General features: G+C 43.9%; 1 protein-coding gene across 36 annotated transcripts in view; it reads left to right on the forward strand.

The window, feature by feature from the left end:
- LOC106507881 overlaps nucleotides 1–25360 on the forward strand; it is a 193601-nt gene extending 168241 nt beyond the window's left edge. For 8 of the 36 annotated variants that reach the window (XR_002335983.1, XR_002335980.1, XR_002335982.1 and 5 more), the window contains 4 exons: nucleotides 18421–18515; nucleotides 18788–21291; nucleotides 22046–23216; nucleotides 23380–23630. Coding sequence is in view for 1 of the 36 variants with exons in the window: in XM_021063830.1 (XP_020919489.1) it covers nucleotides 18421–18426 (6 nt within the window). In the remaining 35 variants the exon portion in view is untranslated. Of the gene's footprint in view, nucleotides 1–18420; nucleotides 18516–18787; nucleotides 21292–22045 lie in introns of those variants that run through there. The other 28 variants (XR_002335979.1, XR_002335977.1, XR_002335975.1 and 25 more) reach the window with 19 other exon arrangements.

A 25706-nucleotide genomic window follows, 5' to 3' on the forward strand; every position in this document is an offset into this window, starting at 1 on the left:
GTTAGCTAGCTTTGTAGATCCCAGACTCAGCGCAGGGGAACAGTTACCAGCAGCAGTGTAGTGTGGCGGGGTCAGAACCTAGGCCCATCCTGCCTCAATTCAGAGCTTGGTTCCACCACAGGTCCATGGATCCTGGGCAAGATGCTTAACTTTTCTGTGCCTCCGTTTGCTTATTACAGGGAGAAAATCATAGCACTTCCTTCCTAAGGTTGTTCTGATTGGATGAGTTCGTAAATGTGAAGTTCTTAGCAAAGCATTTGTTGGATGTTAGCCACGATTAATTCTGGATCATCTCTGAGCAGGCTAGTGTGGGCGTGAGGTCTGGGCAGCAGCAAATGGCCCTGAGCTTAGAAGGTCCTGTTCCTGGTTGAATGCTCTGTCATGGCCATCATGAAACCCTCAGTAATGTTTAAGCAACGAACTCCGCATTTCCATTTTGTGCTGGACTCCGCACGTTCTGTAGCTGGTTCCACCTGTGAGATTATGGTGCTGAAATCTAAGGTCTGTATATTTGCCAGCGAACGTATAGGAGATGTTGGTTTCATCTTAAGAATCTTGGGGGTGAGGAGAGCCTTCTGACTAAGTCTCAAGCCTCAAGAGCCTTGAATAAGAGTGGCACATCTGTCCTCAGACGTATCTTTTTAAACATCTATTTAATGAAGTTTTATTTATTTACCGCATAAACAAAGCTAGATGTCAAGGAGCAGAGAGAGAGGAAATGTTTTCATAGAACCACATGAGAAATAATACAGAAAGAGCTCCTTTGAACCACAAGAAAAAGCCAAAAGCAAAAAGGGCAAACATAAGGCAATTCATAGGTGTAGAAAGACAGGTGGCCAAGAAACATACGAAGTTACTGAACCTTACAGTCTGAGGAATGAAAACATGTTCTCTTCATCTCCCAAGTTCCCCCCAAATACATAAAAATATACAGAAAAATAAACAAAAATAAAGTCTATGTGTTGCTGCTAAAATGACCAAGTGATCATTAGCTTATCAAGAAAGGGCCCATTTTCCCTAAAGAGAATTCTTTGGATAATGAGGCTAAGATAAATATACTCTGCACATTTATACGGAGCCAATGAGTATCTGTCTTTAGCAATATAATTTGATAATAACATTGTTACTTATTTTTGTTGTCATGCCACACCCACGACATATGGACATTCCCAGGGTCAAATCAGCACTGTAGCTGCCAGCTTACACCACAGCTCACAGCAACGCTAGACCCTTAACCCACTGATTTCTACAGTTGGTCAACTTTTAAATGAACAGTAATCACATCTTAAGTTTTAAAAATTGTAACATGATTCTCCATTTCTTGTATTCATTTCTTGCTTTTAATAATAGATGTTTAAATCTTTTTTTCTCCTAAAGATAGAGATGTCATAGATTGTTAGTTTTCTGCCTCCTCTAAAATGCTCATCAGGAGTTCCCGTTGTGGTGCAGCGGAAACGAATCCAACTAGGAACCATGGGGTGGCAGGTTCTATCCCTGGCCTCACTCAGTGGGTTAAGGATCTGGCGTGGCCGTGAGCTGTGGTATAGGTCGAAGATGCAGCTCAGATCTGGTGTGGCTGTGGCTGTGGTGTAGGCCAGCGGCTATAGCTCTGATTAGCCCCCTAGCCTGGGAACCTCCATATGCCGAGGGTGCAGCCCTAAAAGGACAAAAGACAAAAATAATAATAATACAATATAAAATGTTCATCGTAGACCTGGGCCTCAGTCATTGGTCAATAACTAATTTTAAGTGTGACCAGTAAGGTGACACTCACCTCATGGGAGCTGGTGAACACATCAGGGTAACAGGGAAGTTCATGTATCATCACCCCTTCCCCCATCGCATGTTTTGACTGTACTCAGGTCAGGAGCTTTGATTAAACTCCAAGAGCCAGGTTGTATGGGGGACACAACTGCTTATTTTTGTTGAAACTGCTAGCTACCTTTCCATATAGGGCAAAGGATTTTTCCTGCTAATATTCTACTATAGGCCCTTATTAAATTCTGGAATATTGACGCTGCCTAGGACTTCAGAAATCATTTTCTCCGTGCCTCATTTTGCAGTTAAAGATTCCCCACACAAGGGGTGATTTCTCAAAGACATACAGCTCATCCGTGCTTAGCAAGGGGTTCACCTGTGTCCTAGGCCACTGGACAAGGGACGAGCCACATGGTGGGGCCGGTCTGGGCAGGTTACTCCAGCCTCGACAATCCAGTGAAAATAGCTCTGTGAGTCTTCAGTGACTGCTCTTAAGACAGCGGCAAAGACGTCTCAGCCCCGTGCAGCTTCCACCTGCCCCTGGGGGGCTCCCTGGGGCAAAGGCGTGAGAGTCCTTCAGCTACTGTTTTCTCTCTCTTGTTTCATGACTTCGTTTTATCCACACACTCTCTGGGAGACCTGCACCACAGATCCTTCTGTGTCCACCTTTGGACCAGCAGCTTTTGCATGTAATACTGAGGCCTGGTATCTTTGTTTCTGGTGCTGTGAAGGTGAGTCCTTCTAGCTGTGAAAAGGAGACCCCAAGGTGCCCCCCTAAAAGCATCCAAGAGAAGGGAGACGCGGATGTGAAACTTAGTACAGACTCTTCAGAGCCTTGACTGTAACCCAGGAGTCTGGCTTCCCCAGATGCCCTGCAACTCCTTTGAGAATCGGTTCCATTTCTCTCTTCACTTGCTCTCTGGCTTGGCGAGACATCCCTCTCTCTCCCCCTCCCTTTTCTCTGGTCTGGCACAGCTGGGGAGGGGGCGGAGGCTGCTAGGAGCCGGGCCTCAGTGCCTCGTGTCAGTTGTTCCTGCGAGAGGAGCAGCGGGTCCCCAGGCAGCCCGTCCGTTCCACTGCCAGGGTGGCAGGAGATGGGCATCAACGCAGGCCTGGGGGCTCCCCGTTTCTTGGCAGTACAGATGCTGTGATGTCTGCAGAAGCCCTTTTTCTTTAGGTGCTACCTGTCAGGTGAGGGGGTTGAGAACCTGGGGCATCAGGACTCCTGTGGACCAGATGGAGCTGAGTTAACGAGTGAGGCTGGGGGTGAATTAATTGCTACATGATTCTGGTTGTTCAGTTGAGGGTGTGAGGCAAACACAGGTCCTTCAACCGGGCAGGAAACAAGAGTCAGCTGGGAGGGATGCAGATGGCCCTCCCTGGAAACCGAGGGAACAGGTCCTTGTTGTGTCACTGATTTGGTTACATTTTGGGTCGAATCACATCCCCTCGGGTGGGCTGGGGACCTAGGGTCTTTCTCGCCGGATGTGGTTAATGTAGTTGCCCTTGACTTTGCGGGACTCTCTGGAGCTCTATACAGTCTGAACTACATGTAGGCAGGAGTGAGGAGAGAGAGGGAGACTTTCTAGGTGGCAGCTCGTTAAGAGACCCTTTTCCAAAACTAAAAATCTAAGAGACATTTGGCCTTTTCTCTTACTGGCTGTGAAAAGTTGCCTAATCCCTTTTTTTTTTCTTTTTAACCTCACTTTCTTCATTTGCATTGGGCGATCCAATTTGTACCTGCTTCTTAAAGCTGTTACGTCATCTAAATGAGATAAGATAGGTACCAAGTTTACAATGCTGCTTGGTGCATCTAAGATCTTGATAAAAGTCTTTGACTGTTTTATCATTATTGGTGTGTGTATGTATGTGGCTGTGATCGCCAGCACCAAAGATGTCACAGTCACGGCAGAAAGAGCAAAGTCTTCATGTTTTGGCTCGACTGAGTGGAAAGAGAGAGAGTGACCCCTCGCTCTGGGATCCTCCATCCCAAAGGAAAAAGGAAGTAAGAAAAGATTCCAAGAATCACAGACTCACATTGTAGCCCCCTCCTACTCCCACGTCATTATTAAACCACGGGCCCAGCTTGCCAGCCGTCAAACCTATCCTGAGCTCTCGTAAGCTATAGAGCTAGAGGCCTTAGACATTCACCCATCAATACATGGATTCATTGATTCATTCATTCAGCAAATATTTGAGTGTCTGCTGTAGGCCAGACACCAGGATAGTGCACTGACCAAGCCAACAAAAACTCTTGCCCTCAGAGAATTTAGATTCTAGTTGGGAGACAGACAGTAAACACATGATTATAAAATACACTATCCGGAGTTCCCGTCGTGGTGCAGTGGTTAACGAATCCGACTAGGAACCATGAGGTTGCAGGTTCGATCCCTGCTCTTGCTCAGTGGGTTAAGGATCCAGCGTTGCCGTGAGCTGTGGTGTAAGTCGCAGACGCGGCTCAGATCCCGCGTTGCTGTGGCTCTGGCGTAGGCCGGGGGCTACAGCTCTGATTGGACCCCTAGCCTGGGAACCTCCATATGCCGCGGGAACGGCCCAAGAAATAGCAAAAAAAGACAAAAAAAAAAAAAATACACTATCCTATGGTAAGTATCTGAGATAAAGCAGAGTGGAGGGCTGAGGTGGGGGGATAGATCTGAGGGAGTCTTTCCAGAGGAGGTGATACCTGAACAGAGGCTCCAATGGGTGGAATGAAGATGCTAGAGGCAGAGGACACAGGAGGTTCAAAGGCCTTGATTTACAGTTGAGCAAAGAAGGCAAAGGAGGTGGAGATGAGAGAGACATGGGCTAGAAAATCGGCACGGTCAGGAGTTTAGACTGTATTCTCCCCCCAACCCGGTGGCACCCATGGTATGTGCAAGTTCTCCGGTGAGGGTCTGAACCCGAGCCACAGCAGGGACCCCAGCCGCTGTCGTGACAATGCTGGATCCTTAACCCTCTGCACCACAAGAGAACGCTTAGATTTTATTCTGCGTGTGATGGGAAGCCAGTGCAGCATTTGGGTGGAGAGGGTGGGGGGAGAGAGGCGTGATGTGACTCACACTTTGGGAAGATCACAGTGGTGGTTGCTGAACAGAGAACGGATAATCGGGAGTCCAAGAGTCAAAGCAGAAACCTGTTAGGATGCTGGTACACGAAGCCAGGCAACAGCTCCAGGGCGATAGGAGTGGAGATGTGAGAAGTGAGGTTCGAGCTGGTAGGGCTTACTGCTGGAGCATGAGAGAAAAGGAGAGCAAGCGAGGATGTCCAAGCAGCTGGAAGAGTGACTTGTCCTTGGCTGAGAAGGGGAAACCTGGGAGAAAACCAAGCATGGCAGGGAAGCCTAGATTCCTGCCCTGAACTGCTTTGCTTAGTGCAGAGACACTTATCAGACTTCCCAGGGGAGGGGTCCGACAGGCAGTGGCAAAAGCGAGTCTGGACCTCCAGGAGAGGTCAGGAGGTGGAGACACAGATAGGGATTTGGCAGTTATCAGAGACTTAGCATCAGGTGAGATCAGTGAAACCTCTGTTTTCGTAAATGAAAAAACCTGCGTATCAGAATCATGTTTCTTATGATTCGACCTGATATTTCACCCCGTGAGTGTGAGAGGTGACAAGGGACAGTAGACTAATAGAGAAAAGCTCCAAGGCCTGAGCCCACGGGGCTCCCATGACTAGGAATTAGCAACAGGAGCAGGACCCGGCAAGGAGTGTCCTGGGATGTAGGAGGAAAACCAGACATCCCCGGAAACCAAGTAAAGACTTCAAGGAGCAGGTGCAGTGTCTCCTCTCAGACGATGCTGTGTGGTCGGGGAGGGCACACAGGAGATCGTGAGACCCTGGCCCCTGGGTCACCCAGGGCACGTTCCTGACCGCCAGGAACTGTCAGACCAGCAGGGCCACTGCCTGCACCCGGCAGTTGGTTAGTGCCTGGATGCCACTATGATGCTTTCATTTAGGAGGCTGGCCGCTCTTCAAGAGCACGACAGGCCTGTCATGAAGAGGGTCCTTCTGGAGGGAAATGAAGAGTATTGGCTTATTTTCCCAAACGATCACATCAAAACAAAATCCCCCATGGCGGGCAGCCTCTCCCCAGCTCCTTGCTTTGGGTGACGCAGGTAAAACCTCAGTTCCTGCCCCCACCCCCGTCTTGTTCAAGCCACATTTCTTCGGGTGTATCATGTATGCATTTCCTGTTCTTGACAATGTCACCTACTAGGATGTGAATATATATATATATATATATATAATGAGATCTGAGTGACCCAGAGACTGTGGCCTCTCTAGCCTGCTGCCCTGGGGGGACCAGCTGGGGAAGGAGAGGATGGGGAAGGAAGCAGGCAGGGGACAGGGTATCAGGTGACCGTGGTTGACTCTTTGGACCAGTGAGATGGGGATGGTAGAAATGGAGACAAGAAGAGGGAGAGAAAAAATAAGGACTGAAACCTGGAGGTGGTCTTGACTCTTTTTATATAAAAGGCAGCAGATTTCCAGGCGAATCTGTGCTTTTTACCACGTTTACCGCCACCACTTAAGCACAAACAAAGAACGATACTGTGGAGCTGGGCTTTGGGTAAAACATTAACCCTCTTTTCTTTGCAGCGTCTGCTTCCTTCTGGGCTTCCCTGGGAGGAGAAGGGGCCGGGAATGGGCACGCTGCTCCCCTCACCCTGAATGGCTCCCCTGAGTTCCTCTGCGTTGTTTATTACACGTGAGCCCCCTGTGTGCCCAGCACCGAGCTGACATTGCACAGGATTCAGAGATTGAAAAAAAAACAGGCAACAGAGGCACGTTTGTTTTAAAAGGCTTAAAGGGCAGCAGGATAAAAGGGGGGTCACAGTCTAGAGAAAAACTTGGAAGGAGATTGACTTGAGTTTCCTCCCTCTGTCGCCTTTTGCCCACGGCAGGACCCCTTCTGCTCCTGGGTCATCTCAGGTGCTTGGGTCCAAGAGGAAGGTTAGGGGCTGACTGTGTTGGGCTCCAGAGGACCATCTGGAGGCAGAAATACTTGCCCTGGGGGAGGGGGCTTTGGAGGCTGGGATTTTCTGGGGCTCTCAGTTCCCACTATCCAGGGTAGCTGCCAGCATGGCTTGAATATAAGGTAACTCTCTGGAGGGGTTTGCTCTCACCCCAAAATGTGTTCTGGGATTCAAGTTTCCAAAGGCTGACTCCTCTCACTCAGCCGTGAGGGACGCCTGCCCCCATCCTCCTGGGTCGTGCACATGCTAAATGTCCTGTCCTGGGACATGGGTCCCAGGATGCCAGAATGTGCCCAAGGAGGTCCCCGGGCCTTCTCTAATCAGAAATTTGGATTCATGTGTCACCACAAAGTGTGGGAGGGAAGTGGCCTAGGGGAAATGACAGATTTCTAGGAGGCTCTCTGACCAAGTCCAGGCCCCCAGCCCCAGGTGAGTGAGTCTGTAGTCCTCAAGGACTTGGCCACATCTCACCTCCCCAAGCCCCCCCCCCCCCACCCCGAATACTCAGGGCAGCAAGAGAGACGGAGAGACAGACGGGGCCGCCACAGGCTGTCTGTAGACCCTCTCTTAGCTCCATTCATTTTACTTTCTTCTTCTCTTTCTTCTTTCTCTGGGGGTGGTGATGGGGGAACCAGGGGAAGCAGTCATAGGGCAGCCTCGGGGCAAGCTTTTCCTGGGTACCGTGCTCAGCACCTATGTGCATTATTTCATTTAATTCTTATAAAACCCTGAAGATAAATATTATTATTTTCGGTTGCATTTAAGGAAATTAATGCTCGGAAAGTTTAAATCAACTTGACTGAGGTTGAATAGGTGGTACTTCAGACGCCTCCACCCAGACATCAGAAGGTGCCTGGGGTCCCCAGATGCACTTGCTCAAGTGCCAGGAGAACGGGGGGATAATTAGGAGGAATCTGGCATGAATGGGGAGGGGCCCTAATGCTCTTGTCCATTTCAGTGCTGTCTGCTGTTGATTTTTTCCGCCAATCATATGGATTTAAAGCCAGTTCTTAGGAAGCCTTTCTTGGAGTTCTCATTGTGACTCAGTGGATTAAGAACTGACATAGTGTAGGTGAAGATGCAGGTTTGAGCCCTAGCCTCACTCAGTGGGTTAAGGATCTGGCATTGCCACAGCTGTGGTGTAGACTGCAGATGCAGCTTGGATCCAGTGTTGCTGTGGTTGTGGTGTAGGCTGGCGGCTACAGCTCCCATTCAACCCCTAGCCTGGGAACTTCCATATGCTGCAGGTGTGGTCATAAAAAGGAAAAAAAAAAAAAAAAAAAAAAAAGGAAAAAAAGAAGCTCTTCTTGGCTTATCCATCAGTTACCTTCCTTTCCTCCTGTTCATCAGCATCTGCAAATTAGAGAACAAACTCCCGTTTGTCCAAACAGTTGCTTATCTACCCCACCCCCACCCCAAGGCAGCTAAATGAATAGCAATGAGCCACTCATTTTAAAATGATCTAAGTTTCTCAAATCTCATTCATGTCTCTTTTATATCTCAATTTTCTATAGATTGAATGACTCCAGATGATAAGGTTTTAAGCTGTAGTAATTTGTCCCTAGAGTAGCGCCAGACTTGGCTTTATTTCAGCATTAATGGCAAAAGCAGCAGCAGTATGAACAATGACTGACATAGCCGAGCAGTTATATGTGCTGGGTACCGTGCTCAGCACCTATGTGCATTATTTCATTTAATTCTTATAAAACCCTGAAGATAAATATTATTATTTTCGGTTGCATTTAAGGAAATTAATGCTCGGAAAGTTTAAATCAACTTGACTGAGGTTGAACAGGTGGTACTTCAGAGGCCTCCACTCAGGCTTCCACTAAATTCTCTTAGAATAGTGTTCCTTAGAGTGTGGCTCTTGAGCTACTGAAATGAGAAAGATCTAGGGACTTGGTTAAACTTCGGATCCTGGGCCCCTCTTAGGCTCAGAGAGTCAGAATTCCTGGGAGTGTGGCTTGGGAATCTTCATTTGTAAGCATGTTCCCCAAGAGACGCCTACACACATCGGATTTTGCAATGCACTATCATCTGACTTTTGAAATGTTTTAAACACACTCTATGATCTCAGTGGCCAAGGACCTAGACATTGGGAAGGGAGTGGTAAACCCTGGGAGCAGGATTGGCCCTCCCTCCCATGGATCAGTGGGGAAGTTGGAGGCAGAGATCTGTGTTTTAATCCTTGATTGAACTTATGCTATTTATTGAATCTCTCTTGGTTTCCATCTCATCCATTGTAATTCAGGAATGATACTTTTCAAGATGGTGGTGAGGAACAAAGGAGATTATGGGACAGTGGAATGGCATTCAAAAAGGAGAAAGCGCTCTACAAATGTATGTGATATTAATCACAGGTTTGCCCTGAGGCTGGGAAGATGACTGGGGCACAGTGCATAGTGCTGCGCCCTTTGTGTGGATATAGAGAATAAGGAGAGAGCAGTGAACACTCCTAGGGACTGGAGATCTTGGGATGTGTCTAAACTCCTTGAGAGGGGCCATTTCCTTATGACATATAGGAATTTACTTCCTCTAAGCCCAGGAGGCACACTTTCTATCTGGTGCTGCCTGCAGTTAACAAGCTAATTCACATGGGACCAAGCTAATTCACAATTTCCCCCTTCTGTTCAGAGAAGACAAAAGCACCTCCCCCTCCATGGCCACACCCTCTGTTGATGCCATTTCCAGTAGCAAGAATATTATTAGTCTACAGTTCAATGAGACCCACTTGTATGGATGAGGGAACAGACTTAGGGAGGTTAAGTAATCAGTCCAGGCCAATAAGTAATAGAACTCCAAGACCTGAGTTCTTATCCTCTATACTACACTCCTAGAAAAGGATCTTAGGAAAAGGGTGTGTTAAGCTTTGAGCTGTTCTGAGGACTCTGAGTGAATGGCCATATTTGAAAGCAACCTCTGCCTTTCCCTGCCCCTCTACAGTGCGGTCTGAGTTACTCAATTAGGGAAAGAAATAATTGGCAGTGGAGAATGCCTCTAGCAGTGGTAATTACCTCCAGCGCCTTGTTGGAGTAGTCAAGCTACATAGCAGTTTATGCTGTAAAACCTTAATTATAATATAAACAGCTGCCCTTCAGTCCTGTGGGGCAAGCTTCCCCTCTTTCCTTCTCTGGCCTCAGCCCCATGCCTCCCTCATGAGTGGTCAGGGAGGTATAAGAACAGAGAGGGGCTTTGGGGAAGAAGGGAGTTGGGCCTGTGTGTTCAATGGGTTGGGGAGACTAAGTGACAGGGGGGGTCATTGTCGGGTCCCTTCTTCCAATGAGGAAGCCAAAGGCAGCATCCCCATCTTGGTACTACTCCCCCTGAGTCTCTTGGTGGTAGAAGGACCCAGAAGTCAGTAGCCAGCCTAGTGCCATTTGGCTCAGACAGGGTTTAGCAGGATATGGTGTCATTTTAGGGTAACATCTCTTTTTATTTACTTCCCTGTAAGGAAGAACAGAGTCTTCCCTTCTAGATTCAGACTCCAGGGCCATGCATAGGGCCATAGGGAATGCCCAGAGCTCTCTAGGTACTGTGCCAGATGTGGTCATAGGGATTCTTCATTTAAACTTCACAACACTTGTATACTTGCAGAGTTAATATCTCCATTTCCCTGTTGAAGAAAATGACCTTTTGAATTCAATTAGATAAGCCTTGAAATGCAAATAACTGAGAGGGTCAAGTTCAGTTAGGTTGATGGAAACTGTTCAACGAGGAGGGGGCAGATCACAACCAGGCAACGAGGGGGCCCTGGAACAGGGTGCTGATGAGGGGAGGAGGACTAGGGAACAAGAGGGGCTGGAGACACTGCTTTGCTGAGCTCGAGATTTGCCCATGACTGGTCCTGGTGCCCCACAAGGAGATGACGGGGTTTAGAACCTCTACTGAAAAGGTCAGGGGTCAGGCAGTGTGCTGAGGTGGGGGAATCTTTTTTTATTATTATTATTACTCAAATGAATTGATCACATCTATAGTTGTATAATGATCATCACAATCCAACTTTGTAGGATTTCCATCCCACAACTCAAGCACATTCCCCCACCCCCCAAACTATCTCCTCCAGAGACCATAAGTTTTTCAATGTCTGTGAGTCTGCATCTGTTCTGCAAAGAAGTTCAGTCTGTCCTTTTTTCAGATTCCACATGTCAGTGAAAGCATTTGATGTTGGTGTCTCATTGTATGGCCGACTTCACTTAGCATGAGAATTTTAGGTTCATCCATGTTGCTAAAAATGCTGGTATTTCATTCATTTTAATAGCCAAGTCATATTCCCTTGTGTATATGTACCACATCTTCTGGATCCACTCCTCTGTCGATGGACATTTAGGTTGTTTCCATGTCTTGGCTATTGAAGATAGTGCTGCAGTGAACATCGGAGTACCTGTGTCTTTGCAAGTCATGGTTTTCTCTGGAGAGATGCCTAGGAGTGGGATTGCTGGATCAAATGGTAGTTCTATGTTTAGTTTTCTGAGGAATCTCCATACTGTTTTCCACAGTGGTTGCACCAATTTACACCAACAGTGTACTAGGGTTCCTTTTTCTCCACACCCTCTCCAGCACTTATTGTTTGTAGACTTTTGGATGATGGCCATTCTGGTCAGTGTAAGGTGGTACCTCAGAGTGGTTTTGATTTGCATTTTTCTAATAATGAGTGATGCTGAACATCTTTTCATGTGCTTTTTGGCCACCTGTATGTCTTCTTTGGAGAACTGTCTATTTAGATCTTCTGCCCATTTTCTGATGGGGTTATTTGTTTTTTTGGTATGGAGCTGCAGAAGGTGTTTATAAATTTTGGAGATTAATCCCTTGTCAGTTGATTCATTTGCAAAGATTTCTCCTGTGGGTGGTCTTTTTATTTTGATTAGGGTTTCCTTTGCTGTGCAGAAACTTTTAAGTTTGATTAGGTCCCATGTGTTTATTTTTGTTTTTATTGTCAACACTCTAAGAGGTGGATCTGAGAAGATGTTGCTGTCGTTTATGTCAGAGAGTGTTTGGCCTATGTTTTCCTCTAAGAGTTTTATAGTGTCTGGTCTTATATCTAGGTCTTTAATCCATTTGGAGTTTATTTTTGTGTATGGTGTTAGGGAGTGTTCTCATTTCATGCTTTTCCATGTGGCTGTCCAGTTTTCCCAGCACCACTTACTGAACAAGCTGTCCTTTCTCCATTGTATAGTCTTGCCTCCTTTGTCATAGATGAGTTGGCTGTAGGTGCATGGGTTTAATTCTGGGCTTTCTATCCTGTTCCACTGATCTCTATTTCTGTCTTTGTGCCAGAACCATATGGTTTTGATGATTGTTGCTTTGAAGTATAGTCTGAAGTCAGGGAGCCTGATTCCTCCAGCTCCATTTTTCTTTTTCAGGATGGCTTTGGCTATTCTGGGTCTTTTGTGCTTCCAAACAAACTTTAAAATATTTTTTTCAAGTTCTGTGAAAAATGTCCTTGGTAATTTGATAGGGATTGCACTGAATCTGTATATTGTCTTGGGTAGTAGAGTCATTTTGATAATATTAACTCTTCCAATCCACGAGCATAGTATATCTTTCCATCTATTTGTGTCATCTTTGATTTCTTTCATCAGTGGCTTATAGTTTTCAGAGTATAGGTCTTTTGTCTCTTTAGGTAGGTTTACTCCTAGGTATTTTATTCTTTTGGATGTGATGGTAAACAGGATTGCTTCCCTAATTTCTCTTTCTGATCTTTCATTGTTAGTGTATAGAAATACCTTTGATTTCTGTGTATTAATTTTGTATCCTGCGACTTTGCCAAATTTGTGGATGAGCTCTAACAGTTTTCTGGTAGAGTCTTTAGGATTCTCTAGGTATATTATCATGTCATCTGCAAATAGTGATAGTTTTACTTCTTCCTTTCCAATTTGGATTCCTTTTATTTCTTTTACTTCTTTGATTGCTGTGGCTAGGACTTCCAAAACTATGTTTAAGAGTAGTGGTAAGAGCAGACATCCTTGTCTTGTTCCTGATCTCAGCAGGAATTCTTTCAGCTTTTCACCATTGAGAATGATGTTCGCTGTGGGTTTGTCATATATGGCCTTTATCATGTTGAGGTAGGTTCCCGTTATGCCCACTTTCTGAAGGATTTTTATCGGAAATGGGTGTTGGATTTTGTCAAAGGCTCTTTCTGCGTCTCTTGAAAGGATCATATGGTTTTTATTCTTCCGTTTGTTAATGTGGTGTATCACACTGATGGATTTGAGATATTGAAGAACCCTTGCATACCTGGGATAAATCCCACTTGATCATGATGTACAATCCTTTTAATGTATTGTTGGATGTGGTTTGCTAGTATTTTGTTGAGGATTTTCACATCGATGTTCATCAGTGAAATTGGCCTGTAGTTTTCTTTTTTTGTGGTATCTTTGTCTGGTTTTGGTATCAGGGTGATGGTGGCCTCAGAATTAGTTTGGGAGTATCCTTTCCTCTTCAGTTTTTTGAAATAGTTTCAGAAGGAGAGGTATTAGCTCTTCTCTAAATGTTTGATAGAATTCGCCTGTGAAGCCATCTGGTCCTGGACTTTTGTTTGTTGGAAGTTTTTAAATCACAGTTTCAATTTCAGTTCTTATGATGGGTCCATTCATCTTTTCTATTTCATCTTGGTTTAGTCTTGGAAGATTGTACTTTTCTAAGAATTTGTCCACTTCTTCTAGGTTTTCTGTTTTATTGGTGTATAGTTGCATACAGTGGTCTCTTATGATCCTTTGTATTTCTGTGATGTCCATTGTTACTTGTCCTTTTTCATTTCTAATTTTATTGATTTGCGTCCTCTCTCTTTTTTGCTTGATAAGTCTGGCTAGGGGTTTATCAATTTTGTTGATCTTTTGAAAGAACCAGCTTTTCGTTTCATTGATCTTTTCTATGGTTTTCTTTGTTTCTATTTCATTGATTTCTGCTCTGATCTTTAGGACTTCTTCTGCTAACTTTAGGTCTTGTCTGTTCTTCTCTCTCAAGCTGCTTCAGATGTAAAGTTAGCTTGTTTATTTGAGCTTTTTCTTGTTTCCTGAGGTGGGTTTGTATTGCTTTAAACTTTCCTCTTAGAACGGCTTTTGCTGCATCCCATAGGTTTTGGAGTGTCATATCTTTGTTGTCATTTGCTTCTACGTATTTAATTTCCTCTTTGATTTCTTCGGTGATCCATTGGTTGTTTAGTAGCATGTTGTTGCGTCTCCACATGTTTGTGTTTTTTGCAGTTTTTTTCTTGTTGTTGATTTTCAGTCATATAGCGTTGTGGTCGGAAAAGATGCTTGATATGATTTCAATTTCCTTAAAGTTACCAAGGTTGGATTTGTAGCCCAGGATGTGATCCATCTTAGAGAATGTTCCATGTGCACCTGAGAAGAATGTGTATTCTGTTGCTTTTGGATGGAATGTCCTATAAATATCTATTAAGTCCATCTGGTTTAATGCTTCATTCAGGGCCTGTGTTTCCTTACTGATTTTCTGTCTGGATGATCTGTCCATTGCTGTAAGTGGGGTGTTAAAGTCCCCCACTATTATTGTGTTATTGTTGATTTGTCCTTTTAAGGTTGTTAGCAGTTGCCTTATATATATGGGGTGAACCTATGTTGGGTGCGTGATATTTAAAATTGTTATATCTTCTTCTTGGATTGATCCTTTGATCATTATGTAGTGACCTTCCTTGTCCCTTAAAATATTCTTCATTTTGAAGTCTATTTTGTCTGTTATGAGTATTGCTACTCCAGCTTTCTTGTGATCTCTCATGAAATATTTTCTTCCATCCTCTCACTTTCAATTTGTATGTGTCCCTAGAAGTGAAGTGGGTCTCTTGAAGACAGCACATATGTGGATCTTGTTTTTGTATCCATTCAGCCAGTCTAAGTCTTTTGGTTGGGGCATTTAGTTCATTAACATTTAAGGTAATTACTGATATGTATGTCCTTATTGCCATTTTATTAATTGCTTTGGATTTGTTTTTGTTGCTCTTTTTTCTTCCCTTCTTTTGTTCTCTCCTCTTCTGGTTAGATGACTGTCTTTAGTGTTGTATTTGAGTTGATTTTTCTTTGTTTCTGTATCAATTGTAGATTTTTGGTTTGCAGTTATTCTGAAGTTTTGATATAAGAGTCTGCATGTATATGAGATTGTTTTAAGTTGTTCTCTTAATTGCAAGTTCATCTCCAGTGTCCTGCATTTGTACCCACCTCTTCTCATGATTTCTGAATTTGGCAGTATAATTGTGCATTGATGATTCTGTATCTTTACTGTATATAAACCTTTACTGATGAGCCTTGCCATTTGTGGTATTTTTGTTTCCTGTTGTTGTTTTTTCTTTTCTGCCTAGAGAAGTTCCTTGAGTATTTGTTGTAAGGCTGGTTTGGTGTTGCTGAATTCTCTCAACTTTTGCTTATCTGTGAAGCTTTTGATTTCTCCTTCAAATCTGAATGAGAGCTTTGCTGGGTAAAGTAATCTTGGTTGGAGGTTTTTTCCTTTCATCATGTTAAGTATATCATGCCACTCCCTTCTGGCCTGCAGAGCTTCTGCTGAAAAATCTGCCCATAACCTTATTGGGGTTCCCTTATATGTTACTTATTTCTTTTCCCTAGCTGCTTTCAAGATTTTCTCTTTGTCTTTAATTTTGGTCATTTTGATTAATATTTGTCTCGGTGTATTCCTTCTTGGGTTTATTTTATATGATACTTGTTGTGCTTGCTGGATTTGAGTGAGTGGTTCCTTTCCCATGTTAGGGAAGTTTTTGGCCATTAGCTCTTGGAATATTTTTTCTGTCCCCTTCTCTCTCTCTTTTCCTTCTGTTACCCCTATAATAAGGATGTTGTATTTCACGTTGTCCCAGAGTTCTCTGAGACTCTCTTCATTTGTTTTCAGTCTTTTTTCTCTTTTCTGTTCTGCATCCATAATTTCCATGAATCTGTGCTCCACCTCGCTTATTCGTTCTTCTGCCTCCTGTATTCTGCTGTAAGCTGCTTCTAGTGAATTTTTTATTTCGGTTATTGTATTTTGCATCTCTTCTTGTTTAAGTTTAATATCTTGTATCTCTTTGCTCAGTGTTTACTGTAAGTTATCTTCTTTGCCTCCAGTTTATTTCCAATGCTCATCTTCAGCATCAACAATCTAAAGTCTTTTTCCTGGAAGCTGAGAATCTCATCGCTTAGCTGATTTTCCGGGGTTTTTCCTTTCTCCCTCATCTGAGTTATAGTTCTCTGTCTTTTCATATCTATAGGTTTTTGGTGTGGTGACCTTTTTATAGATAATAGAGTTGTAGCCTCTCTTATTTCTGGTGTCTGCCCCCCTTGTGGCTGAAGTCAGTATGGGGGCTTGCTGTAGGCTTCCTAATGGGAGGGCCTGATGCCTGCCCACTGGTGGGTGGAGCCAATTCTAATCCCTCTGGTGGGTGGGGCTTAGTCTCTGGGTGAGATTAGAGGCAGCTGTGTGCCTGGGGAGGGTCTTTAGGTAGCCTCTTTACTGAGGGGCGGGGCTGTGATCCCACCTGGGTTGTTGTTTGCCCTGGGGCTTCTCAGTGCTGACGGGTGGGGCCAGATTTTCCCAAAATGGCCACCTCCAGAGAAAGGCACACTGATGAATATTCCTGAGAGCTTTTCTTCCAATGTCCTTCCCTCACAACAAGCCATATTCACCCCTGTTTTCCCAGGAGGTCCTCCAAGAACTGCCGTCAGGTTTGACCCAGATTCCTATGGAGACTTTGCTTTGCCCTGGGACCCAGTGCACATGAAAGTCTGTGTGCGCCTTTTAAGAATGGGGTCTCTGTTTCCCCCAGTCCTGTGGAGCTCCTGCACACAAGCCCCACTGGCCTTCAATGCCAGATGCTCCAGGGGCTCTTTCTGTCAGTGCCAGATCCCCACACGTGGGAGTTTGATGTGGGGCTCAGAACTCTTACTTCTGTAGGTGAGTCTCTGTGAACCAGTTACTTTCCTCTGTGGAGCTTCCCAGCTGGGAGGTATGGGATTGTTTATATTGCGTAATCGCCCCTCCTACCTCTTGATGTGGCCTCCTCTTTGTCTTCTGGAGTAGGATATCTTTTTGAAGGTTTCTGGTCCATTTGGTTGAAGATTGCTCAGCCTTTAGTTGTGAATTTTGTTGATTTTGGGAGAGAAGTTGAGCTCCAGTCCTTCTATTCGCCATCTTAATCCCATCCTTAATTAAAAAAAAAAAATTATAGTAGATTTACAGTGTTCTGTCAATTTTTGTACAGCAGTGTTCCAGTCATGTGTATACATACATATACATATATACACATACATACATATACATATATACATATATATACATACATATACATATATATACACACACACACATATATACATATAAATACATATACATACACATATATATACACACACACATTCTTTTCCTTATACCATCTTCCATCATGTTCTATCACAAGTTATTGGATATGGTTCCCTGTGCTATACAGCAGGACCTCATTGCTTATCCATTCTAAATGTAATAGTTTGTATTTACCAACCCCAAACTCCCAGTCCATCCCACTCTCTCCTGCTCCCTGTTGGCAACCATGAGTCTGTTCTCTATGGCTATGAGTTGGCTTCTGTTAGGTTCATCTGTGCCATATTTTAGATTTAACATATTAGTGATATCATATGATATTTGTCTTTCTCTTTCTGACTTACTTCACTTAGTATGAGAATCCCTAGTTGCATCAATGTTGCTGCATATGGCATTATTTCATTCTTTTTTATGGCTGAGTAGTATTCCATTTTGTATATGTAACACATCCATTCATCTGTCCATGGACATTTAGGTTGTTTCCATGTCTTGGCTCTTGTGAAAATAGTGCTGCTGTGAACGTATGGGTGCATGTGTCTTTTTGAATTGTAGTTTTGTCTTTATATATACCCAGGAATGGGATTGTTGGATCATGTGGTAGTTCTATATTTAGTTTTCTGAAGAACCTTCATACTGTTTTCCATAGTGGTTGGACCAATTTACATTCTCAAGAGGTGGGGTAATCTGATGGTCTTTGTGGGCCAGATGGAAAATGTTGTCTTCAGATAGAGTGAGCAAGATAATCTCCTGATGAGCAAGGCTAATTATTATATATGATTATATTTATAACCATGTATAATTATATTTAGAAACATGTACATGTTTAATAATGGGTATATGTATAATAAGACACTAATTTATACAAGAATAAATATATGCGTATTCATAGGATGGATGCTCTCATGTTCAGGAATGTTTCACAACTTGTGATGTATGATCAAAAAGTTTAAAGTCTACTGCACTAGTTGTTAACATGATTACTTGGATCCTAGAGTTTAAAATACAATGCCTGGAGTTTCTGTTATGGCTCAGCAGGTTAAGAACTTGACATAATCTCTGTGAGGATGCAGGTTTGATCCCTGGCCTCACTCAGTGGGTTAAGGATCTGGTGTTGCTGTGAGCTATGACATAGGTTGCAGATGTGGCTCGGATCTGGCGTTGCTGTGGCTATGGTGTAGGCTGGCAGCTGCAGCTCCAATTCGACTCCTAGCCCTTGAACTTCCACATTCCACGGGTGCTGCCCTAAAAAGAAAAAAGAAAAAGGAAAAAATTAAAATTAAAAAATAATAATGCTCAAGGGGTAATGGCTCATTTACCTTGTTAATGACTTGCAATGGCAATAATTATCACTCATGGAGTACCTATGGCTTTGCTCTCTCATATCATCCTACAGAAGTAAGATAAGGTGGTGTCCGGAGTATGGGGTCTGGAGCTTGACTACCTGGATTCAAATCCCTGCTCAGTCATCTCTTGGCTGTGTGACTTAAGGTAAGTTACTTACCCTCTCTGTGCCTCAATGTCTTCATCTGGTGGATGGAGCTCACAGACTCTAGTCTGTCATAGGGTAGCTGTGAAGATTAGACGAGTCGATGCATGTAGAGAGCTTCTAACAGTGCTTGACCTTGAGCAGCCATTCAGTACATTATACATTAGCAAGGTGGGATAAGGAAATGGGGGTTTGGGAAGGTGAATGGCTGACTCCAAAGCACTTACGTTGGGATCCACAGTGGAAACTCTTCTAATCTTTTATCAACAACCAGATGAGAAGATACATCTGCTTCTGCTTCTAAGAGTCGGTGATTCTCATCCTTCTCTCTGCACTTGCCCTTGCCGTGTCCTTGGTCAGCACAGAGGAAGGACAACAGCACATCTCCCTCACATCGGAAGTGGCTCCACAAGTTGGCCTTCACTGCCATCAACCCTAACAGGTGTGGTGCTCTATCTCCACAGTCCTCCAGAGCGCCCTCAAGTCCCTCAGGGTGTCTTTACTCCAAGAAGGGGTTCTAGACTAGACAAGCAGAGGTGTTGCAGAAAGGAAGATACTGCAAAGGGTGTGCTCCCCAAACTGGGGAAGACATATGGGCAGAAGGGCCTGGGCTGGACCTCACATCCATCCCTCTTCCCTTGGGGTCCTTGACCACCCTTGAGAATGGCACCTACATGCTCTAATTCTCCATAAAATCCAGAGGCAAAATGTCCCTGCTGTAAAGACCTTGAACCCTTTTTGGGAAGGTTTTATGAACTTAATATCATGGGTTGCTCTAACCCCAACCTTTGTCCTGACAGCATCCGCTCAGGGAGTTTGAGATTCAGCCAGTCTGTAAAGAGCTTCAGATCCAGGGCTTTGAGGTGGGGAGAAGTGGTCACCTTGGAGAAAGCAGGAAACTGTGGCCAGCTGGGGCATTCTTTGCTATAGATTCCAAGAGACAAACTTGCTGATCCCAGGTCAATTCTGCCCCTGCTTCCCTGCATCTAGAACCATCTCTGACTCCACCTCCCATTAACACCCCAGAACAGATTCCCTACCCACCTCCTCAAGAAGAACATTGCCTCCGGGGATTTTCTAAGAGTTTTTAGGATAAGCAGCAGTTAGAAGCTAACAATAAGTAAAATTTCCAGAAATCAAGAGAAACTTGCAATGTTCCTTGACACTTTAAATGATGCACTTGAAACAAGAGGCTTGCATTAGGATCTAAATTAGAGTTCTTGAGTGGCTTTTTCTATTTTTTCTTTCACGTTAACCTGACTACAACTTTATCTCCTCCATTCACTTCCAAGAAGTCCTTATATAATAAAGAGTTGAAGGCTGAAGCCCTTGCTTCCTCAATAGGGGGCAGGCTCACCAGCTCCATCTTGTCAGTTACCTCTTAATGGTTGGTAGGATGAGGGAAGCTTTCTCAAAAGACAGTTAAAATAGTGCTTTAAGAAATCCTCCGCCAATAAAAAGTTGCTTCCAGAGTTATAAAGTCAGTTTTCTTAACCTCTCAATCTCAACTCAACTCAAATTACAAAGTTTACATGCCTTTGGGGATGGCTGTATTAAGTAAATAGAGAGGAATGGTCACATTCAGTGTAAGCTAAAACACCCAAGGCTGGCAGTAGGAAAAGGAGCTACCTACCTATCAGGTCTTTCATAAAGCCAGTCCCTTAAGTAGAAAGAATAAAGTTCTCTCAAGACTTACCCTATGGACTGCCTTTCACAGCTGGTTCATATTTATAAGCCAATTTGTCTGGAAGTAAATCTCTTTAACACACCCAACTGACTCCAAGAGGTGTGTCCCATGGGAACCAATCTTAAATAACCGTCTCAAGAAAAGTTTTAGCAGCAATATTGTCAGTCCTGGAATTTCCACCTTTGGGGGGAAAAAAATCAACAATAGAATGCTTGGAAATACAGAATACACAGAGTTTAGCAAACTGCCAAATTAAATTCAGACACACACACACAAATTTGCTAATACCTGGTTAAAGAGTTGGCATGGGAAGAAACAGACTTCTCATTCAAGCCTGAAGCTCGGTAATGGGTCATTTGACCTGAAATAACTTGGGCGGAAGTTGGCCTTATTGTCTTCCACAATCTCTTCCCACACAGTCAAAAAAGGGGATGCAATCTTAAGATTTTTTCTTCCTCATTCTCTCCCGCCCTTTCTCCTCTCCCTCCCTCCCTTTTATTTTCTCTCTCTCCTTCCTTCCTTCTTTTCTTTCTCTTTCAATCTTTGGGCATCAAAAAGGGTATCCCAGAAAACTTCAAATGACGTTTTAGAAGAGGACCGTGTGTTGGTTTCAGTTGTTTTTAGGGTGGGGGCTTGAACAACCTCATCTCAAAAACGGAGATTTTTTTTATTACCTCTTTTGGTTGAGATATAATTAATATATAATAAAGCTATCTAATTTACTGAATTGGTCTGATTCACAAGTTAAATAAGGTTAAATCAAAGAAAACATGTATAAGTCCCTCTAGACAGTGTCCAGGGTTGACTGGATTATAAACAGACATAACCACTGAGGTCACTTTTTAATTTAAAAACCCTCAATGGCTCCTGACTTCCTACAGAACAGTCTAAAAATCTAAGGCTCAAAAATGTCAGGCTCTCCTTTCTAGTGCTACCTGCTGCCCCCATCTCTTATACATACCATTTGTCAGATGCAACCAGATAATAGAAATTTCCAGTCTCTCAGCTTCCTCCTGCTGCCCCAGGTCTGCTTATCAAGGCCCTGCCCATCCTTCAAAGTCAGAAGTCATCTCCTCCATGGAGTCCTCCAGGTCAGTCCCGCTGGTATTCATTTCCTTGCCTATGGCCTATCTCATTACATTGTTATTGCTGCTAAGGTATTTGACACATTCTGTTTCATATTAACTACTTCCTGTGACGAGCACCCTTCTTTCGTGTAATTTTGATAAACATTCATTGAGCATCTATAATATGTGGGCAGAGAGCCAGGCATGGGGAGGAGCTCGGCAGAGGTACAGAGATGAGTGATGTGGTGTTTACTCTGGAAGAGCTCAGGGCCTGGTGGGGAGCCTTGAGGTGGCAAGTCCCACCATGCACGATCCATCTCCAGCAGTGTCTACGGTTTCCATGCACACCAGATATAGATGCTAATACAAATGAAGCCGTGCTAAAGGTGAAAAAAAAAAAAAATCAGAGCGTTAAACATAAATGCCTCACCGAGCAAAAGAGGTAACTAAGGCTTGAACAGGTTTGGTCACGTGTCCAAGATCACCAGCAACTTCAGAGTTGGAAGCAGAGTTATAAGTAACAACAAACCAAGCTGGAAAGCGTCCAGCTGGAAAGATGACTGGCTTTCCTGTTTGTTGTTTACCCTAAAATTCAGAGTTGCCCTTGATCCTAAGAGGCCCATTCTTGCCCTTGGAAATAAACACCATTTCCTTTTTTTTCTCATTCACTTTTATAAATAAAAGGGGTCAGAGATCAGCTTGTACTCCAAACTGTTGTTTATCTCTGTATAATTAAAATTATTGCTATTATTATTATCATTATTGGCATCGCCTGCAGCATGTGAACGTTCCCAAGGATGGAATAAACACCATTTCTTATGACATGCCACTCGGTGGCCTCAGCAGGACCTGGATTGGATTTCTGTATCAGCTCCTTACCTGCTGGATGCCCTGGAATGAGAGACTTGATTACCTCTTGCCTTCATTTTCCTCATCTGTAAAACAAGGATGGTGTTATTTTTATTTCCTGGATCAGAGGGAGGAGGACATTAATATATGAATTAGATTAATATATGGAAAGAACATGAGGCCAGCCCCTGCCCCCAGGTAAGTGGTGGTGGTGGCAGTGATGGCGGCAGAAGTAAATGTTACCATTCAAACACACCTGCGAGTTGGAAGGAGCCTCCTGCTAATGGCGCATGTGTTCTAAAGAGGTTGTCTGTTAACTTGTCCCCTAGTAATTTGGGACGTCGGTGTCTGAATTTTTAAATTCCGGGATTCCCACTTCCATGTTTTTCCACCCACTCCTGACAGCACTTTGGGAAGTAAGAAAGAAATTCATTTCATCCTAGTTTTCTGGACCTCTTTTTTCCTATTCCACCAAGCTCTGTGTCTTCAACCCCAGGTGCCCTATCGCAGGGTGAGGCACGCAGTGGGGAGCCAGAGTGATGCTCCTGTAATATGAATAATTTGGACATTTCTCTCCCCATTCTATCTAATAGGTCTTTCTACATAATCCTTGTATCCCCAGGAACTGGTCCTTCTCCCTGGATTTCTGACCACATCTTCTTACTGATTCCTCGAGGACAGCTTCCGCTAGAGCTTTGCTAGTTCTGAACTCCTCCTTCTCAGCCATGCTTCATACTCATTCTGTACCCCAATTAACTGCTCGGGGGGCAACCAGCCTACTTCCATGTTAACTTGAACCTCAAGCAGCCAGGCCCTCCAAGGTATTCGGGTGACACTGAGTTCAGACCCATCTTGTTTATCCTCTCTATGTAGCATTAACCATCAAAAAACAAAACAAAACAAAAAAAAAAACCCATAAGAAATTATGGTTCAAAGAGTATACTTTTGATATTGAAATTATTGTACTTTTCTCTAGGTCCTTGAAAATCAGTTATTTGTGAAGGCATTTATGGTAAACTTTGGCCGACTGGAATATTCAGTTAACCAGAACACTTGCATAATGTGAAGCTGTAAACACTTAGATTGACCAGCTACTCTATGTAAGCTCTTTGCTAGATATTCTGGGTTAGCAATTCTTGACCTTTGTCTGTGGAATTCTGCGAGGTTCACAAATGGACTTTAGGAATGTATGGACCCATTGAGTTTGTGTGCAAAATTTTATATTTGCATATTTATGTTTTGTTTTGTTTTGTTTTCCTACAGAAAAAGAGTCCATACTGTTGCTAAGTTACAATTAGACCTTATGTCAGGACCCTAGATGATTAAGCATTTTCTCCATGGCATGTGCTTGGAAAAGGATGCTTTATGCAAGAATGTCACGGATGGATAAAAGTTACCAAGACTTGCTATATAGCACAAGGAACTCTACCCAATATTCTGTGAGAACCTATATGGGAAAAGAATATGAAAAAGAATGGATATGTTGGAGTCCCTGTTGTGGCTCAGCAGTAACGAACCTGACTAGGATCCACGAGGATGCAGGTTCAATCCCTGGCCTCACTCAGTGGGTTAAGGATCCGGCATAGCTCTGAGCTGTGGTGTAGGTCGCAGATGTGGCTCGGATCCTGAGTGGCCCTAAAAAACAACAACAAAAAATGGATATGTGTATGTGTATAACTGAATCACTTTGTTGTACAGCAGAAATTAATACAACATTGTAAATCAACGACACTTCAATAAAACTTTTTAAAAACTGGAAAAAAGAGAACAAGATGTTGTGAAAGAGCAACAGAGCTCTTAGAAATTGAGATATGTAATTATGACAGACTCATATACAGACTGGGTAAACAACAAGGCCCTGTATTCAATACCCTGTGATAGACCACAGTGGAAAAGAGTGCGAAAAGGCATATATATATATATTCTGAATCACCTTGTGCAGCAGAAATTAACACAACACTGTGCATCCACTGTACTTCAATAAAATTCAAGACGTTTAAGAAAAAAAAAGTCACCAAGCATTTGCTAAATTTCTCCCAGAAAACAGTTAATCCAGGGGTGGATTTCTGGTTCCCACAGAATCACTCCAAAAGCGATTCTGTGCTTGGCCGTTGTTTTGTTTTCCTTCACTTGAGGGGAACCCTGTTCAGACCCTGGAGTGGTAAAGCTTCCGTGCTTGCCACCCCCTCAACCCCTACCATGAAAACCCCTTTTCTCATTTCCTTCCTTCCTCACCTCCACTGTTTCTTTGCTATGTCTGCTCCTGTATGCTCCAAGTTCTTCACCCTGCCTGTTCCCTGTCTTTGCTTCTCTCGCTCCCTCTCCGTGCCTTTCCTCTGCTCTGGCTGCAAACCAGCTCTGTCATTCACAACAGAGCAGCTGTCCCCGGCTGGGAGAACCAGCCTCCTTGGTTTTAGATGATCCCGGAACAAGGCAGCGACTTTGGTCTCTGGGCTCCTCAATAGCCCCAACAACAAAGCTGTGGTGAAAGAAGGTGTCTTCTAAGGAGTTCACATTACGGCCCGTAGCAAAAGAAAATGGTGATATCGTTACAGCCGCCAGTTTCTGCCCATTGTCTTCCTGGTCAAAAACATGCCCCCTCCAAAGGGATGGGATGCGTTTCAGTACAATTTGAGAATGTTCAGTAACCCAATATTATCTTGCTTTCCCTCCTTGTTTCATGTTACTTTCTGATCCTTGAGTTCTCCCAAGTTCACAGCGGTCCATGACATTACGGTGACTCGCTAACTTTCCCATTATACGTACCGTCAATGGGAGAACAATAGAGGGTGTTATTCTGTATTTCGCTTCCCTGTCACTCAGGGCTTTATCTCCGCTGATACCCCGGTACCAGACACAGAAACCAAAGTAGGTTGTCTTGTCTTCAGCGAATCTTGAATGCCTTTTGTTCCCAGAGGCGTTTTGTATTCATCAGTCAACTGAGGACTCGTGCTGAAGAAGGCCTCCGTCGGCACAGCCCCACGTGCAAAGGGGATACTCGGTCTGTGAAATATTCATGGCAAAGGTACCTCAATCGTGTTCACCTTTTGGCCCCCTGAACCCGAAAGGATCACCCACCAGAACCTGCCGATCTTGTAGGACGGGAATATTTCCTGCACGAAATAACCTGCCATGTCTCATATCCACGCTTGATATTAAACCTATTCACACAGGCCCATTTATCTTCCTACTCTATCTACCAGCACCGCTTTGTCAAACAGTTTTAATAAAAGTCCAAAGGTGACATGAGAGTAATCAAAATTTAATCCGATTTCTTCCCCCTTCTTAGAAAGGAAGATAGCCTTTCTCCCCGACCCCCCCCACCACCACACTGCCTCTTTTAAAGCCTCTCTCATGGCACTCAGGGACTGTAGTGAGGCCAAATTAAATGGCGTGGTGTTTATGTTTCTGAAGAATAAAATCTTACCAGATCAATAAACTCATGTCTGAACAGAGAGTAACTGAAGAATATAATGGCTGTTAAGTGGATGCAATCAGTGGATAACCGCTGGGTGTCAAAGTCAACCAGAAAATAGTCAACAGAATCCACAGCAATGCAGAGACAGGGGAAAAAGCAGAGGCGCGGCAGT

This window comes from Sus scrofa, chromosome 9, assembly GCF_000003025.6.
Source record: "Sus scrofa isolate TJ Tabasco breed Duroc chromosome 9, Sscrofa11.1, whole genome shotgun sequence".
NCBI classification, from domain to species: domain Eukaryota; kingdom Metazoa; phylum Chordata; class Mammalia; order Artiodactyla; family Suidae; genus Sus; species Sus scrofa.